The 20,351-nt window shown below is 39.8% G+C and overlaps 1 protein-coding gene across 1 annotated transcript in view; it reads right to left on the minus strand.

Annotated features, from left to right (window-relative positions):
* Nucleotides 1-20,351, minus strand: part of FAM83F (family with sequence similarity 83 member F) — a 305,909-nt gene that overhangs the window by 138,105 nt on the left and 147,453 nt on the right. Inside the window, exon 2 of the mRNA XM_044068588.1 lies at nt 4,600-4,767. Coding sequence (XP_043924523.1) covers nt 4,600-4,767 — 168 coding nt within the window. The remainder of the gene's footprint in view (nt 1-4,599; nt 4,768-20,351) is intronic.

Raw genomic sequence — 20,351 nt, forward strand, 5'->3', positions numbered from 1 at the left:
TGTACCTTGATGATACCACGGTTACGCTGGCACTGCATGATGATGTGAGCGAGCACATGTGAACCATAAATAAGTGCAAAATAAATGAAATCGGGATTTAAAGGGGCCACTCTGGAATTCATGGCACTCTTTGAGCCCCAAAATAGTATTTTCTGAGGAATTCAGTACAGTTGAGAGGTATTTTGCACCCCCACATCCAACTTCAAGGTCAGACAATAGCAGGGAAAGGACATATTCCCTTCCCTGCTATAAACTGAGTTTATCAATATTTTGAGTTTTGGATATTTATTAACTGTTGAAATGATTGTTACATCAATTTAATTTCCATATTAGATAGATAGATAGATAGATAGATAGATAGATAGATAGATAGATAGATAGATGGAGACTTGCCCCCTGAAAAAAAGTTTTTCTGTTTTCTGACCTGGAGAGTGTCTCTGTTTTGGGTAGTGGCCAAGGTTTTAGACATTTGGGGGGGGGGTGAATAATCATTTACAAATTACATGAGACAATTATTAGTAGCAACCTTGGTGTGGTGCCTTTGTTATGTCTGAAAGAAAGACAATTACCAATCATTTGATTTGGTGTATGGCCACTTATTTAACAATACAAAAGTGCTCAAATTTGAGAGCTCTTCTCTATTCAGGTTATCCCCACCCACTTATTTGTTTCTTGTAGTACCACTTTGCTTTTAAGTTGCTGTTGGAAATACATATGAATGTTAGAATGTTACCTGTAAAATTAATTTTTGGGGCTTAGGATGATTTACATTCATGGTTTATTAGTTGCCTCTAGCATACCCTTCTGAATATATGCATGCTCTGGTTTGTCAGATTTGCCAACCGTTTAGCTAAGAACTGACTTCTGAATATTTTTTCTTGAAAATGCCTGACATATCTTATGCCTAGAATTCAGGAATCATGCTTGCATTTTTGATTTTACTATCAGAAAACATTACTGTCATGCTTTACATTTGAATATTAACACGGGAACATCTGAGTACTTTGAAGATCTCAAAATATCCTACCCTTACCTGGGTGCCTGCTGCAGTTATGATGATAGAAATTCCATGCCTTGAAATAGTGGAAGTATACATTTGACAAGGAGGTGCACACCAATTCCAAGGATGTGATACTTTGAGGTATCAGCCCTTCCCTTAGGTACAGGGGTCTTAGAATTAGTATGCACAATTTGCATGGATATGGTGGGGCACAGGCTATTATGTCTGGGGTTCACGAAGACCCTTCCAAAAGACTTTAATGTGCTAATAGAGACTTTCAAAATTCACTGTTGTTTTGCAGTAATCACAATTTAGGTTTTGTGGTTTTGGGTTTCATAATGTTTTGCTGCTGTAATCACAGTTTATTTTTTGGAGATTTAGGACCCTTAGTTTTGCACTTCTGACAGGGAGGATGCCCATCTATTTTTCACTATGAGCAGAGTGTTTGGGGCAGAAGTTCACTGAGATAGAGTTCTTAGTCCCTCCACATTCATGATACATCATAGAGAAGTATTTTAAAAATATTGGCATGCCATATGGTGTGGTACGTGTAACATGTGGAGAATGAGACATGACAAGGTATACATTATATACAGTGTGTCTGCTCTCAGACATGAGTTGTTTTCCTGAGATTGTAGCACAAAAATGTCACACTCTGGTATGCTTTATAAATATACACCCATTTTGCAAGTCAAAATCTGTTTTTTTTTTCTTTTACAAAATAAATAATTAAAATAAAAACTGCAGAATGGTGACTACAGTTGTTCTTCTGGTTAGTCAGGTGTTTATCTAAATATGATACAAGAAAACTATGTTGTATGATTTGTTACTTTGAAAATAACAGAAAAGAAGATGGCTTTTCCCCAATCATAACTGTACATGATTCATATGCTCTTTTTGTAGCCTTTGAGAATCTATATAATCAGGCTAATTTACTACCCTTTCTCCTTCATTAGGAAGTGTGTGGGTTATTGCCTGCTTTTCTCATTTTGTTTTATTTTATGACCTCATAAAAACTCAAGATGTGGAGTGCTGGCCATAAATGCTTACTATTCAATGCAATGATCTAAAAGCCATGTTTATTCCACAGCCAGGATGATGCTTTAAATTACTCAGTCTCTCTCTCTCTCTCTCTCTCTCTCTCTCATGCACACACACATACACCCACCCAGCCACTCACACCCATATACACATACAAAGACACACAAAGTAATACGCTTGCATCTTACACTCAGTAATTCAACTGTCAGAGGGAAAGTGAAGGCATTTCCCTCTTCGATAGGCGAACAACTAGTTGTAGCTTATTTACTGGCTGTTCTACACTCTATGAGAAGTATTTATCTCTTCCAAACCATTTGTATGTCTAAGTGGAATATGACATTAGTGTTTAATTACCATAATTGATTTATTATTTAATATATAATTTGTTAGGCAAAGCTGAAGGAATCAGCATTAAGTTAGCCTGGGTTTATGTAGGTAGACAAGTAGAGCTGGACCTAATAGAAGACAGTGCACATTATACAATTACTGATTTATTTATTTATTTATTTTCCAGTACAGTTAATGATCGATAGAAGATTATGAGTGGGTTGCCAATCATAACCTGCTTATTATATGTTTGAGACATGGATGCCAACAATTCACCTCTAGAGTGAATCTTGGCGTCCTTGTTGAGAAAATATAATTAAAGTTTATGATAAGAGACCGGGTCTTAATTATTTGTAGTGAATTGAGCTTTATCTGTTCCATGTACTAATGGTTACACTAAGTGTTTTGTTCACTTTCAAAGGTTTGAAGCTCTTTGCAAGCACTGTGAGAAAGACAGAGTAACTCAGTTTCCTATGTTTGCACTCACTTCTGTGCCTCTCAACTGTCCATATTTCCACAGAATATCCAGATTTTTGCTTCATGTGTTTGGTCAGCTCCTCATAAAATCTGTGGTTTTCTGACAAATCACTGCGGATTGAAGTTACTAAGCAATAACATATCTCAAGTTTCAGACTTTGTATCCTTTAGAAAATGCAACACAAATCATGTTATTCTACCATTTTTCTAAGTTTATAAGAGGAAGTCAGGGACCCATTACCAACACAGACAGCAGGGAGAAACAAATCATCTCTGTTGTTTTCTGCTCAGTACTGGCAGATTTGACTGCCTAGCATATGACCTGACCTTAATAAGTTAAGCAGAGGGTGCTTAACATTTGTTAAGATCACGTCTCGTGCTATAGTAGCGCTTAGCTGATTTGTCTTTTTCCAGCCATCGGGGTGTAATCACCACTCTCCAAGCACTACATGACTGTTCATTATGGTCTAATAATGAATGGTCACATGACCATTTCAAATACTCAAGCATTTGATTTGTTATTACTCATTTCATAAGTCTTATTTACTATTCTTTGTTTTATATGATATGCCATTTTACTATAAGAAGACCTGAATCTTTTCAGGTATAGTGCACTGTCTTCTGTTTTAAACAAGTAATGCAGATATAAAAATGCCTTAAAACATGTTAAGAATGAGCACAGTAAATGGGCGTCGTGGTTTGGGAGCAACAATGCATTACAGCAACTGTCCTGCAGTTTGTGTTACTTGAATAATGCCTTCTCTGCTGATTGGAAAGGTTGGGAATGTTAGACAACCAGATAAGGATTGAATTACTTTGCAAAACCTTCTGGCACTTCAGTGGAAATAATAAGTTCAGGAAATACTGAATTTTATTTGTTTTGTTTTTGCTGTGATGATAACTACTGACTTCTGATCGTCAGCTGGCTTGACTGCTGATTCACTCACTCATTTCTTGTTAGCACTTTAGTATCCCATAGCATACTGACAGGTCCATATTTTTAGTGGGAATTAGCTTTATTGTGCCTGGATCCTATTACCAGGGGACCAGGATCAGAAGCATCAGTTGCTACAGAAATATCACACAAGATGTTTTCCCCTGCATAAATCAGTTGCTGGGCAATGTGTGTATGACATAATGGGGCCATAACCTTTGTTGTACTGCATCCCTTGGTAAATGGCACCACACTTCTGTTGATTAGAGGCCATGATGTCAGCTAAATCTTCTAAAATGTTTTAGAGGGAGAACCTCCTGTATACTCTTTCCATACCCTTCCCTGAGAATAGAGCTCAGTTACTATGTCACTTTATCCCCCATGTGGCTGCTTCTTTGGAATTTGGGCTGCTATCTGTGTCGAGATGAATGCCCTCATTACAGGACTCAGACAATGTGGATACGTAGTAATTTAGCTAAGTTGTTTTTACTAGTACCTCAGACAGGCACTACAAGACTGAAGAATTCTGCAGTTTACTGAGTTAATATCTAGAAGTGCAACTGTTGTGTGGCACTGTCCTACAGTACCAGTTACTAACACAGGCACAGATGAATTAGCACATTATCAGTACTGTTGCTCACCATGATGTAGGGTATAGTGAGTTCTGGGAGAGACACTACATAGTGTTAGCCTGTTCCTGATAGGAGTACCATGAGTATTAATCATAAATGAAACTAAATAATAGCATATAGCTAAGACTTACTCCCCATTACTAGCAGCAGTATGAGTATGCCCAAGTAGGTTTATGTAGCAATCTTACCCGGACCATGAAGTCAGAAAGCTCCATCCTCTGGCACATCTCCAGGAAGTACTGTAGCCCACCTTCATCGAGGATGATGTACACAGGGACTTTACGCTTACATCCAGCATCTATCATGTCTCGGAATATATCCATGTCTGTAAACTGGTCCATCACTACAGCAATGACCTAAGAGAGAGAATGAACAAAAATAGAGCATTAAAATGATAGACCAAGCAAGGAAGGACTGCTAAATTACTTTGTGTATCCACATTACCAAAAGTAATCTTTGGGCTACATATTTGAAACCTGGAGATTATTCTATGACTGTAAGCTGTAATGCATATCAGCTAAAAAAAGGGATTAACCCCTATCTTGTATGGCAGTCATTAGAACCATCCCCAGCCCACCTGCCGTTGAGATTCCCCCTCTACTTAATGCGTTTGGTTCATACAGATGAAGTGCTCCAAGTAATGCATTTTATTGAAAATGCTGTTGTTGAAGGCAAAGGTTTATCATCTTGATCAACAGTCACAACAGCTGACAAGATGATAAGGTGCTGATGTTTGTTGATGTGATATAGTGAAGGCACTCAGAAATAGTGGCAAAATGTTGTGCTGTACAACTAGTATACATTGTGTAGTATACACGCATATGAAACTAACAACTACATCTAACAGGAACAGTCAGATATAAGGATAAGGAAACAATTTAAATAATCAGTGTCTGGTGTTTAAGCTTGATGTGGTAGTAAACAATGTCTGATCAAATGTTCAAAATGCTGAGCTGAAAGAAAATTAGCTGAAATCTTCCATGTTAGAGTTACATAATCAGACAGTCAGGTGCTGCCATTAGGTCAGACATTGATAACTTGTGACTATAATAAGAAATACAAGATTCAGATCCAAGTAATAATTTTCATAGGCTTATTGTGCCCACAAATAAATAATTTCTCTGACCTTTCCACTGATGCATTCTTTTCAGTTTTAGTGTTATTTCATGCAGTAAGCATGTTGTTGTTTGTCTTTCGGCTTTTTCCTGGTAAGGGGTCGCCACAGCGGAACTCCGGTCCGCTAAACAATTTCTTTTGCCACAGCTTTATGTAAGTCATCCAGTGCAGTACACTTTCTTTTATCATACCTAAAACCACAGCTTGCCAGAACTTATGTCAAACCTATTTCTTTTGCTTTCACATGCAGTTGCTCACACTTCTAAATCATTTGTTAGTTCCTTTACTTGTGCTGAAGCAATTCCACACACTCTGCATACACCAATTACTTTTTTGAATGTTACCACGTCTCCTAACATTCTGCTTTTTGTTATATCATTTTTATACCACACACATGGTTCTATTTTGTACAAATGGGTTATGTTACTTATCAAACTCACAGACTTTAGCTTGGTTCTTTAATTCAGTAACATATGTATGAATACTTTCAGTGGAACCTTGAATTATCATGAAGAATATATGGTGAACATAAGGGAGATTTTTTTTACTTTCTGGCTTAGAGCAATCCGGAAACTTCCATCTCATTACTACTATATCTCCTCTCAATCTCTCTTACTGTCTGTCTAACAAGCATGCACGCACTCACGCAAACACACACAGACACACACACAGACACACACACACACACACACACACACACACACACACACACACACACACACACACACACACACACACACACACACACACACACACACACACACACACAGGTTTCTCTCTCACTACAAAATCTTAAATGTATGGTATGCTTCTATTACTTCTTCCCTCTCACCATACACAAACATGGCATACTGTACCTTCTCGGGCTTTTGGCTGCCCTGCTCACATCAGAATGAATCAAACTTTTGGATCCAGTATTTCCATTTTTTTATACACATCATCTTGAAGAGAGAGAGGTTTCCCAGCGGATCAGGCTGCATCATTTCCCAAGCACATAAACAGTATGTTCTGCATCACTTCTGATCTTGTTGTTACAGCATGAAACATTTAGGTTTGTATAATATGAAATAATACCGACACTAATCATTGCACTGCTGGCTCCTTTTCAGACTTTGCAATAGTACACTGAAACCAGAGCACACAAAGTTATGTCCTGGCATTCAGATACTGCAAAACATAAGGCATAGATTTCTTAAACATACATACCGTACATTACACCACTAATGCAGACAAGTTGAAGTTAATAATGTCTGCAAAAGTGGCAAAGGTAATTTTATCTTATGTTGCTGATACCACAGAAATGCTTAAAACTTCTTTAAATTAAGTGCAACTAAAATTACTATCTTAGAATGACGATGGGATACAAACAGACACAAAGAGAAAAATATTCTGCATCTTAAAATTCACTGACTCTTATAGCAGATATTCATGAAGTAGATACAGAAGACTCTCAACTTGATAATTATGGTTCAGGGAGTTGGCAGGGTTGGGGGGTAAGGGGGTTGGCATAATGGTTAAGGTGTTTACCTTATAGACACAAGGTGCAGGGTTTGATTCTCAAATGGAATAAATGGTTAAACTTAAAATGGCCTGCAAAGACAGTTAGCCTAATACTGAACTATGAACCTACAAACCTATAAGGGAGAGCAATAAATGGATTCAACATATCAGAGCAGCAGATTTAGATCATAATAACAAAGGAGGACTTATTATTGTTAAGAAATTTTCAAAATTATTTGGCTAGGGAAAGCACTGATGACAATGAAGATAGCTTATTTCTTGCATTAATGCCTTAACGGACAAAACCCATGTCTGATGATTTCAAAATACACACTATATGGCAACTTGTGCTAAAGATGTAGCGGGGTAAACATCTGACTATGGCCGGGACCAAAGTTCTATTAGCATCTTAGGTGTTTAATGGCTAAGACTGGGGAGGGATGGTGTTCTCAGATGGCTTACACCACTACTCTGCTGACATTTCCTAAGCTGTAAGGGTGGGGACATGTCAAGATGGAGGGATCTAGTGCAGGGAGAATATTGGCCTGACTTCCTAAGCTGGTGATGGTAGCCTTTGTCAACATATGTGGAGAAGCCCACAAGCACTGAAAAAAGGAAATAGGCAGTCTTTGCTGTGAAGTAAGTGCTCACATTATGATCAGTTGAGGGGCTGTGCCTTTAATAATTAAAATTTCTCTCACAGACAGGACCCTAGTGAGGGTATAAGCAACTACAATATCTGCCTACATGATGCCCCACCCTCCCACAGGATGGCTGCAGCCAAAGTGGATCTAGGGATATCCTACCACTGAGAAACAGGCATCTTGTAGGGAGTTGGTTTGATGTTTGTCAGAGGGGAAAAAGTAATCCATAAAGTCAATAAGTTAACTGATCCATCATTTACATACTGAATTTCAAATTACATTTCTTTTTTTTTTTTTATGGCAAGCACATGGAATATGACTGATATAAAGTACTATTTGCCGTCTACTGCATTAGTCGAGTATGAAGCACTAAAAACATTCATTTTTGTGTTCAGCATATCCCCATAACTTGATGGATCTAAAAATCCACAAGTTCTCTTACTGATTTCTTCTCAGTTGAGCCTGCATGTGCTCACAAACTGGTAGCATTACCATGTCTTCAACATGCCTCACAAACTGGTAGCATTACCATGTCTTCTACATGCCTTTCTGACTATTCCTCTATAACTATGGACATTTCCCCATAGACAATAACTAGATATTTACAACCTGAAAATAAAAGTTCAGGTATAAAATGCTGACGGGCACTGACTCTTGACAAAATTCATACCTGTCTTCAAGATTATGACCTTGAAGAAAAAGAGATGCTTAACATTTCTTACGAAATTCGATGGCTAGCACACAAAGTCATGCTCAAATGTATTTTTTTAATTAAAGTACATTTATGAAGAAGGACAGATACAGGAAAATTTGTTATCGTGAGCAAGGATTCAGAAGATAAATAGATATGAACTGGGGATGCTGGAGTTGATCAGAAGAAAAAAAAGAAATTTTGCTGACTCCATTTAAATTATCTCAACTTTGTTGAAAGCAGAATGTTGAGTAAGAGTTCGTAGTGGGGTTAAAAATATTTTATAAAACTCTACTTAATACATGTGGTATAAATACAAGGATTTATAACCATATGGTCATAATCAAACTAATGCTCATTATTTATTTATTTATTTATTTGTTTGTAGCATTTGCTTACTGCAATGGTCTGACTGGGCTAAAAAGACCCCTTTTCAAGAAAGGCCTGGGGTGAACCTCTGCATTAACGCATTAAAAAAACAACAATCAAAATGTTAGTATATTTAGTTGCTGAAAATATGAAAAGATAAAGGAAACATTCCAAGACACACAACATAGCTATACAATGACTTCAACAACAGTACAGAAAGAGTATAATAATCACACAGCTGTGGTACAAAAGGATCAAGAAATTCAACTCAAAGTCATACAAAATAGGAAGTAAAATTAGATTGGTCATCAGAACAGAAATTGTAAGAACATCACCTGTGAAAGTAGTAAATAAGAATTCATGTCATGACGTCTTTGATCTGTCTATCAAGATATGATACTCATTCCTTTTGTGATTATTTAACATTATAAAGGCCCTGTTCTAACAAATGAGCAGATTTTATGTGCAAACTTCATTCAGTTACTGACATAAAAGAAGCTGTAATGAATCAGAAATACATAAGCCATTAGGTAAAGATGGATTTAGAGATCTGACATATAGGACACTTGCATACAAAATATGTTCCATTTTTCTCAGGTCATGTAGGTACCCCACAATGGCTTTGGATCAATATGTAATCTATGTGATGTCATCTTTATTTTCAAGGCAAACCACTGAGTGTCAATACATTGGCTACTGTTTTGTCTTCTAGACTTAAACAAAATACCCCCACTATAATACACATCTTTCATTCTTGGGTTACCAGCTTCACAACTAAGAATTAAAGGACATGACAGCAAACCAAGACAAGCACTGGTTCTTCTGACAGATGTGTCAAGAGCATTCAATCAAATCTGTATCTTCTTCCTTTTGGAAGTGTTGTAAAATAGATTTCCTGATTTTATTACAGAAGACATGGTGCTGCGGCAGCGTTGTCGCCTCACAGTAAGACGCTGTCCGGTTTGATTCTCAGCTAGAGCATCTTCTGTGTGGAGACATGTGTGAATGGGCGTACCTTCGTTGAAGGTTGTGCATCAGGGCTGGTAACTTGGCACTTAAAAATCAACTACCAATCATTAGCGGACTGGAGCTCCGCTGTGGCGACCCCCTAACCGGGAAAAGCCGAAAGACACAACATTACAGAAGACAACTATTTTGTAATAATCTATCAGTTAGACTCTTTCATAAATCATATAATTTTACTCTCACTTCAAATAACAGTTGTTAAATAAAGCTGATTCTTGGCTCATTATTTTTTGATGACTTTCCAACATGTGGATAATTGTAAAGTAGACATGTTTTAACTTGTCACTTCCTATTCATTGATCTGGAACTATATAATTACTGTATGTTTGGGCTTTTCCTTTGTCTCCAAAGTTGAGAAACTGTGAAGTTAGCATATATAAATAAAGGTGTGTGTCTGTGTGTGTGTGTGTGTGGGGGGGGGGGGGTGTCAAGGGGGCTTGCATTCTTTTACAAAATTATTTATATTTTAGCTTTTGTGGATGTGAAGCTTTCACTGGTTTGTTTTGCCCAGAAGAAGCTTTATTCAGTTTAGTCTTGATGAAACTAAGGGGAGCCTTATATCATTAGATCATAGGATCATAGATGTTACCAGGCAAATGGCCCTAGTGTCTTTTTAAGACACACCATTCATGCTCTTAATTTCCCCAGTTATCAGTGCCCACAGGCTAGAATGGCTTTGAAACATGCCTGGACTTTAGGGCATCTGCAGACTGCCCCTGTCCATAAGGGCCACAGGTGACAATCCAGGGGTGAATTTGTGATTTCACATCCATTAGTCCAAATTGCATTTCAATAGGTTTAGAGAAGAGATCTGTTTCACATGACTGGGGAGTCTGTTCAAGAGAAGGTGTAATCTCTTAGACTCATACCTCGCTTGTCAGTATGTTTTGTTTATATCACAGATGAGGGTTAGATCCTTAGCTTGGGTAATTCTTGTGCTATTTGTTTTGTGAATATGTAAAAGATCAATCTGGGCTGGATTAGAGAATGCCTTGTAGGTAAGGCACAGATCGCACCTCAGTAGTCTGTAGGAGACTGAGTACAGGGACAGGGCTTTGAGGCAGTCTGCATAGGGCATATTATTTACACACTGCATTATTTTAGTGAGGAGCCTTTGTAGCCACTCCAGCTGTTGCAAATGGCTGGTTAGGTACACGCTGAAGGGTGCACTGCACTTGCGTATTGGTCTAATGAAGGCTGAGTATATTGGGACTATGATCTCCTTAGATCTGGATGCTATGCCCCTACTTACAACTTGTGTAAAGTAGAAGGATTTCTTCCTGCCACGGGCACATGGTGGTCAAAGTTCAGGTTACTGTCAGTTTGAGTTCCCAGATCCTTTACCATTGGGTCTAGTCTTACAGGAGTGTTATCAATATTGAAATTTTTATGGGTGGTCATCTTCCCGTAGGGAATAATTATGCATTCTTTTTGCATTGAGTTTTAGGCCTTGGTTCTGGCGTCAGTTACTTGTCTATGTCAGACCTTCCTGGAGGATATCTACATCTTTGGGGGGGTCGGTGATTGCACCCAGCTTTTATGTGTCAGCAAATTTGGTCAGCCAGAGGCCCTTTACATTTGCCTTGACTTCAGAAAAGTACATTACAAACAGGAGATACACACACACACACACACACACACACACACACACACACACACACACACACACAAATCACATATATATATATATATATATATATATATATATATATATATATATATATATAGCTATATAGCTAGATCTCTGTCTTTATCTGTGTGTGTGTGTGTGTGTGTGTATATATATATATATATATATATATATATATATATATATATATATATATATATATATGGGATCCGTACAGATCCCCAAACGGCAAAATCACTGAAACAGATTCAGCCGGGCATACTTGTGCGAAAGTGCTTTTCACCGAAGAAGCACTTACATGTAAGTATGCCTGTTGTGGAGATCGCACTACAGTGGGGATAAGGGAAAATGGTAGGGAGCAGGCCAGCTATGTGGTCTAGATGGGCAGCATACCCTGTCGTGTGTCTTTTGCTCTTTCAGGTAGCACTCTGCTCAACAGCTTCTCTGAGCCCCACTTTTGCTGTCTTCTGAGGAGAAATGTGCCTTCCTACGTAGAGTTCCTCTCAGTTTATACTGTGATGCATTTAGACTGCATGGACTCAGTAGGCTTGGTCTCTATTATGTGTAATGTCTAGTGTTCCCACTAGGTGTCACTCATGTGGTGAATCAGAACTTGCCCGCTCAGGATGAATGAGCTGACATCAGCAGTTCACTTCCATCCTCCCTTGCCAGCTTCTTCAGGCATAAGACCAGCTAAATGAACTTGGGTCAGCTGCAGTGTAGTTAGGGCTTTATTCCTCTAAGCCATGGAGCTGGCTCTACTGGGTAAATTCTTTATTAATACAAATGCATTCATTGTTATTACTGTGAGCCCAAGTACAGTCTTTGGACCCACGACAGACATCTTTGACTGCATTAAGCAATAGACTGCAATGAATCAGGAATAGAGCAAAATAATCCCAGGAGAAAGGGAACAGCATGAGGGTTACAATTCATGTACTGCTAGCACCACCTCAAATACTGTCAATAGCAACCTAGATCGCTGATGACTGTAATGGACCACCAGACCTCTGCTGCTTAAAATATACTAACTCTGAGATCACTCTAATGTTGAAAAAGTGAGTTTTCCAAGATACAGCAATATCTGTCTTTAAACACAAATTAAACAAATTACACATATGTAATCCCATATCTCAGAACTGATCACAAATGACTCACAATTAGGCCTCACACCCTATAGTACAACATAATAATATGTATTTTTGAAGGATAAACCATACATAGCTACAAATGCTCACATCTGAATAGTATGCAATATTTTGTAACTGTATCACAATATTTACAAGACAGAGCTAAGGTCTCTGGGAAACTCAACAACACCCCTGCTTCTCTGGAAAAAGACGAAAAATATGTATGCTGTCTCTGTCGTTCATGTTTTCTCTCTCTCTCTTTTTAAATATCTGTCTACCTACCTATCTATTTGTGTATGTACAGTATAAGAAACAGATGTATAAAATTGTACTTTTCATATCATGGGTCCTATATGAGCCCAGCGGTCTGACACCAACTTCATCAAATTTACTGAAACCGATATTTACATAAAAAATGAACACATGCATACACTTCAGCAAAGAAAAACATGTTAAACAACTACACGTGTACTGCCCACCCCAGTTGTGCAACATGCAGGAAGCACAAATGCTCTGTAGAAGAGATATGCACATGGCCACAGAATGGAACTTGGAAATGAGGTCTTAATAACATACAAAAATTATAGTCATGATATACAGTCATATGTCTGGGAAACTGTCAGTCAATATACTCCTCACTAAAAAATGCAAAGCACGTAACAAATATCAGAATCGCAGACGGTAAGAATGGCAGGAGTGGCAGCGCTGATCACGCAGTGACACACTTCAGTGATTCGCTCTTCTTCATGACAGTGTGCTCAATATGGCATCTGTCAAGACAGGAAATGGTACTAAGAGTGGGCAGGATACCACAATTTCATTTAAAGGAAATACTTGATTAATTTAGAGAAGATTATGACATTGTATGGTCCTTGGCTGATGTGTCACTCACTCACAGAATCTCCAAAAGTATGTGGCTTTACCATACCTGTGAAACTAAGGCATGTATAGCTCTTTGTATTGTAGCTAAAGGGACCTCTCAGAAATCCATGGAGATTCACTGGTTATTTCAGTCCTTTTCTTTTTGAATACTCTGAAAGTCCCTTGACATAATGTTTCTATATGTGAAGGATTATATATAGTTTACTAACACACAACAGGAGAGATCAAACACTCTTTGTTCTTCTGCAATATTGCCTACCTCCCCAAGGCAATGGGTGCTACAGATTGAACATATATAGCACTAATGGCCCCACCTTACCTACAGTCACAGAAGTCTGGGAATTAAACTGGGTACAATTTCACAAACTTCCAGGTAATGTGTGATGTGTATCAGATCATAACCAATGTGTTTGCACAGCACCCAGGCAGTATGTGTGATTCACAGACATGACATACACCTCAGTCATGTTGTTGTGTCATGCCTAGTGACATTCCACATGGCCATCTAGTTTTCAAGTTCAGGCACTGTGGCTTATGTTAATATATATATGGCTACATTAGTAACATGTCCAAATGTTTTAATCGTGCTTGTTGTGATACTGTTTTGCAGGTAATGCTGGGTACTTGCTGGAGTCCTGGATTATGATGCCAGTATGGACCCACAGAACATGGGCAGACTACAGAATAATGCACACATGCACAAACTTGTAGTACTGTACAACATGTGTTTGGCCTGATCAACGCTCACTTCTACAGCTATGTAATACAATGAAATATGTTATGTAGTCCCATGATATTGGCATAATCACACCAAACACACACATGGCCAGCAGGGAAGGAACAAAAGCATTATCATCTAAGAAGACCGAGGTGGAACAGATGCAGTTGGCAGCTGCACCTCCCTTAAGACAGCCACACAACCCCCCCAGACAGCAATGGACACAGTAAGAGGTAATGTCTACTCCAGAAATAAAGGCCATAACATGCACCCAGGGGCAGTGACACAGACCAAATATGATGACATAGTGTTAATATTAAGCTTTGTTGGGCTACATTGTGCATCAGACATTCCCAAATATACTACGCTTGAGGCTGGAATTGGTCACAACTGTTATGATGTGCACAGATGGCCAAGGACATAATGCCACAAGTTCCGTACATACAGTGGGTGGAAGGAGCATGGCAAAGGAGACAGAGAAGGGGCACATGAGGTGGTGAGGACTGAATTCCTTCTGTGATGGGTTAGGGTTGCCATTACATGACCGTGTCCTTTGACCATTCTGTTCACTTGCTACACTAGCTAAACTAGGACTATGGGTCCACTCTTACAGGGAAGATGTGTAAATGTGGGACCATGACCTGGATTGAGTCTACTGGTGAGGATACCTGCCAATAGACGATGGATGCCACTGGCTACCGAGATGAGGGGAGGTAGAATGATGTACACTTCCAAATGCAGAAACGGACTGTTTATTCTGGATTCCATGTCCTCATGGAGCTGGTTGCAGAGCTGGGGGACATCTTCATGTAAGCCAAACAACACAGCAATCAGCTCCATGCTGGACTGAGTTGCAGCAGTTAGAGCGTGGATGATAGTCTGTCACATCTGTTGACTGATTCTGATGTCAGAGACCTGCTGTGACATGTAATGGTTTCAGACGCCCCTGTGAGGCTACACAGTTATGGGTATAACCACATAAGATGCAATTTGCTGGCACAGTTGCACAGGGAGCATTGCAGGTGTTTGGAACTACTGGGGACCCCAATCTACTAGGGCTAGTGAGCATTTACATTGCACAGCCTCATATTTGTCAGTGGGTGAGCCCATACCTACAACCTGTGATCTTGAGTGGATACCCACTAAAGATAGAGACAGACAGTACCACTGTAACTCAAATATTTGTGTATTGTTATTATCAACAGCCCCTTTGCAGGTGCCAGTATCAGCCTGCTGTGTTGTCTCAGCCTCTACAGGTGCACTGCAGCACTGCTCTGCCTTGTGTGATAAAACAACAAAAGACACGCACTGGAGTGAGCATGATTACCTCTTCTAACACTGTGTCCCTGTGACATTCACTCTGATGGTGTCCATGGCAGGTGTACCATGCACTCCAAGCCTGTGTTTGCTGACATCATGATGGAGCTAGACACCTGATATTCCTATAACAAAATATAAGCAAAATATGTTGTGATCAGCCTTCAGTCTGTGTATGTAATTCTGCTGTAGAAATATGTACTGCATGTAGTACTGACCTGCTGCATCGTCCACCAAGACATATGGAGTGGGACCATCCTGATGCTAGTGTCCACTTCTGCAGAAGTAACCCTAGTACCAGTGTTCCCTTAAAGGGACAAGAACTCTGGCTTTGTTAAACTGATGATTCTGGAAGATCCATTTCTGATCAGCCTCTTCACTGCTATGGAATGTGCCTTTACCTTGGCGTGATGTAGCAAGTTGGTAACAAGCTTACGACACTGCTGTAATGTGCGACAGTGCTCCCATAGCATCACTGTCTGACAAAACTGGTCCTGTAAACACTGGTTAGCACACTTCTCCCCAGCTACCACTGCCTATGAGTCCTGACTTCCTCTAGCAGGGTGTCATTGTCAGCTGGGCTGAAACTGTCCAGTCTCTGATGCCCACTTCACCCTCCAGACAAGCAGACACCTCTGAACAGGTGACACAGACCTAAAGACTGTATACTACTGAGACTAGTAAGATGACAGCTACAGATAAAAGTATGATGTAGTTATACCATGCTATAGTCAAAGGGGTAAATATGGGAGTAGCCGTACTGTACTTGTAGGGACAGACACAGGAATACATTTGGTGCTTGCCACACACTGCTACATATGAACTCACCTTTAAGGATCATCAACTATGTTAGAACCCACAGATAAATACAGGTTAAGGCAGTTATCCCTGTTGCCAACATTAGGAGACACCCCATGTAACACCAGTAATACAACCTTACCCTTGTACAATGGGGGCACACACGTACAAATATAGGAACATGGTACTATATATATATAACACAGGTCATACCCTCAACTTAGGTAGTTAACATGTATGGGGACAGAGTGTCCTGATATCATATTGTTGGAGGCACACTATGCATACAGTATATATACATGCAGGCATGCATATTCATTTTTCTAGCCTTATGTAATATGAATTCCTGTTCCAGGGTGCACAACCTTAAGAAGGTAGATAAAACAACTTTTCACACATTTACAGAACACTGTGCACCTCCTCAAAGCTGCCTGTGAGTACAGAGTGTTGTTACTTCCCCTACTACTGCTGCACAGAAATCCAGTACAACTGCCCTTGCCTGTGAAACGTAGCATATAAAATGGTGGTGGTGCACCTCTATAACAATGTCATTTTGTATTTGTTTGCATCACACATAGGCAGATTATGCCAGGATGCATAGATGTCAATGAATCACTTTATTTTGCTGTCATGCATCTGTGACTGAAACTGCAGCTTGTAAATTGTGCTTGTCAATGGGAGCTCATGGCTGTGAACTTGTGTTGGTGATATCTGTGAGTAGATACAATGTGCTACTTTGCAGTTACATGTTGCACTACCCCAAATTCAAAAATCACATTGGGACTGGGAGATTTACATTGTACCATTTTGCTCCTCATGAAAGGGACACCACTTTCTGAGGAGATTTGGGAGACTATAGCAGCTCCTGCTATTGCCCCTCCAGTTTGGACAGTGCCTACATGGGGCACGAAGGAGAACAAGACTATGCTCTGTTTTGGCCAGTTTAGGGAGTATCTACTGAGCGCCTATGATGGAACATTCAAGAATGGAGATGCCTGGTATGACCTGTCTTAGGTATTACTGTCAGCTATGTATGTAGCCACCTACTGCTTGTTACCCAGTTAATGGGACGTGTGTGGGATTGTGACTTGTGTCTTTTATTTTGTCATCTTACCTTACATCTGTCACAGTACACAGATGCAACCTTCCTCTTTCAACATGAGCAGATCAAGATATCAATCATGTCACATACTGCAGGTGGCAGGAGAGGATAATGGCCAGCCATGCTTCGTTTTGCCCACAGATTTCACAAATGCTGGCCTGAGTTTTAAATATATTCGATTCTTTGTTGAAATGGCTTTACTTATAGTAAAGTTCTCATTGTGTCTCCTTACATGATGGACACCTATTTTGATCAGTAGACAACTCAAGTGAGGCACACACTTGCTGAGGTTGTTGTTGAGCATGAGGCTGATTAGGCCGGGAGTGCCTTATTAGAGGAGAGCTTGGCTCATCTCTAGCAGGTAAACCAACACCATTTCCTGAAGTGGCCCAGCTGCAGCTTGAAAAGTTGCTGAATGCTGAAGTTGAGAGTACAGTAGGTGGGTGTGTGGTCTGGCTGGACAATCTCCTGGAGCTGACAATAGATTCACTCACCTAGCTAGCCTTATCAGGCTACCAGTGGAGGCCATTATCTACATCACCAGTCAGCCTGATCGATCATATGGTGATGGATCACAGTCATGTCCCTCAGGTCTGGGGCAGCAGATGGCAATAATGCTACTCATACCCTACCCACTCTCCAGAGAGATTACAAGCACCAGCTTCCATTACTGATATGCTGTACCTTTGATTATTACTTTATGGACTGTGCCTAATGCTTCTTTCTGCATATGTGTTTCACTGTGCGGATGTGACTTATTACATAGTTGCTGAGTTGCTTGTTTACATAGTCTGGATTTCCTCCAGGATATTTAATGAGTCCGTGTATCTCCTTGCACAGAAATACCTGGCACAGCTATGAATTCTGGCCTATATCTAAATACACTCAATGTCCCACCAACGTAGTATCCAAAAGACACACAACAGCATGGGTCAGTGAGTACACAGTAAAGTTCCCTTAGGTGATTCCTGAACTACAAACTTAAGGCCAGCTATAAAAGAAATATATGAAAAGTGCTTTCCTGAGGGGAACTTTAAGAGTAATATAAGCACAAAGTAGAATGTTGTCCCCCAGTAATTTTGGCACTGCTTCTAAAATCACCAAGTACCCAAGCTGGATTTGTGTGGAAAGTATTTTGGCAAGATGTGAATTAGCTGAATAAAGACCGTGGGATGGAGTAAACAATTTGGGCAGGTTTTCATGCAGCCTTCAATATGTTTATAGGCCCTATTTACTAATTTTTGGGGTACTGCTACATTTCCTGTTACTAAATATGGGGGACTGTCCTCACATTCCACATGCTGTGCCCTCACACTGTAATTATGTACAGCCTGTACAAGGGTGGCCTGACTTACTGTGTGACTGTGGAAGATGGGATAAGTATCATCTTTCTGTTGTGCATGGTGCTTTACAGGTTGTGCTTCATATTTTGTCTTAAGCATATTGGTGCCTAGAAGGAAAACAGAGACGTGTACATGAATTGCCATGGCGAAATGGTGCAGATGTGGTGAGTGACAACATGTCTTTGGCTTTCTGCTGCACCTCATAATATGTGTTGCTGTTGATACATAGCTGATAACATGTATTGATGTCAGTGTTTAGCTGAATTATGCCTGTGTCCATTCCATACCTTGGAAGCTGGCAGTGCTTCCACAGCCATGAAGAATCTGGGTGAATGCCATCATGCCATGCTACCAACTCAAAAGACAGCCAGGGAAAATAGGCACATAGTGGTGGTGTTAGTTACATCATGAGGCTGTGGTTATTGTGGTGCATGGTGAGGTGAGAAAGGTCATTGCACATGTATTGAGTGACTTGGATAACTTTCTGCAGGCTGCCTGACATTTGCAGTTGAGACATTAGAATAGTTGGACTTGGTCTTTACATCTACCAAGAGTCTGACATGACAGCACATATCCTGCTAATTGTCTGCTACTACACACATCACATACTGATCCCAATCCATTTATATAATCCTCTCCAAAGAAGAAAATGAGTAAGTGGAGGGATGACATAAAGGTAGGTATGCTTTTCACCTTACTACACACTTTTCTTTTGCACCTTTACTGTGGCTTGTCTTAATGCACGATGCTTTCATGTGCATGCTGTAACACACACGTCACGTCCTGCTCACCCTGCCCATGCTGGTTTTCTCATTCATTTCTTCCTTTTTCACCTTGGTTACATCTGCTTGTATTACAAAATGTCGTTTCATTGCCAGCAATAATTCCAGTCTCATTCCTCCTTGTATGCAAACCATCTTGTTTGTATCATTTGTGTACATTCTTTCTGTTAGCTGCCCACTCAACCACTGTCCACCTGTGACTACATATAACTTCACCTCATTTACATACTTGGTCAGAAGGTTTCATGTTCTCACTCTGTGTTCTTTCTACTTTTGTCCTCTTGCACACTCTGCATGTGTCAAGCAGTTTTGATACGTTTCTGTTCTGCCCAACTATTACAGGTGTAGCCAAGCACACACAGTACAGGGCATGGTGAGCAAATTAATTTTTGAGGAGGAGCATTCCTACATACTTTACTAACACTAACCATCTCACCTTCAAACAGAAAAACAAAATAAAAAGGGTACAAGTCAGCAAGCAAAGAAGGAAACTATATCAGAAGCATCTATATTACCCAATCAAATGTTTAGGTTAGCGAATACCACTGGCAATATCAAAAAATTAAAACAGCGAATGGCCACTTTAATGTAGGGAATGAATTCCCTCGGCCGCAAAAAAAACAAAAAAAATTTTAAACTAAAATGAAGTGGGGGGGCTTTGCCTCCCACACACCCCTAACTAAATATACCAACTCCGAAATCGCTCTAGAATGGGGAAAGGGACAAAATCTGCATAACAGCCAAGGGAATTCTTTCCCTGCATTAAATCAGCAATTCGCTGTTTTTTGCTTTCGCTATTACCAGATCAACATTTAGGTATTCGCTAACCTAAACGTTCGATCAGGTAATAGGAGCCCTATCCAAACTGGCGTATACTTGTCATAGTACTATG

The sequence above is a fragment of the Protopterus annectens genome, chromosome 1.part0 (assembly GCF_019279795.1).
Source record: "Protopterus annectens isolate FY-2018-M chromosome 1.part0, PAN1.0, whole genome shotgun sequence".
Classification (NCBI taxonomy): Eukaryota; Metazoa; Chordata; order Ceratodontiformes; family Protopteridae; genus Protopterus; species Protopterus annectens.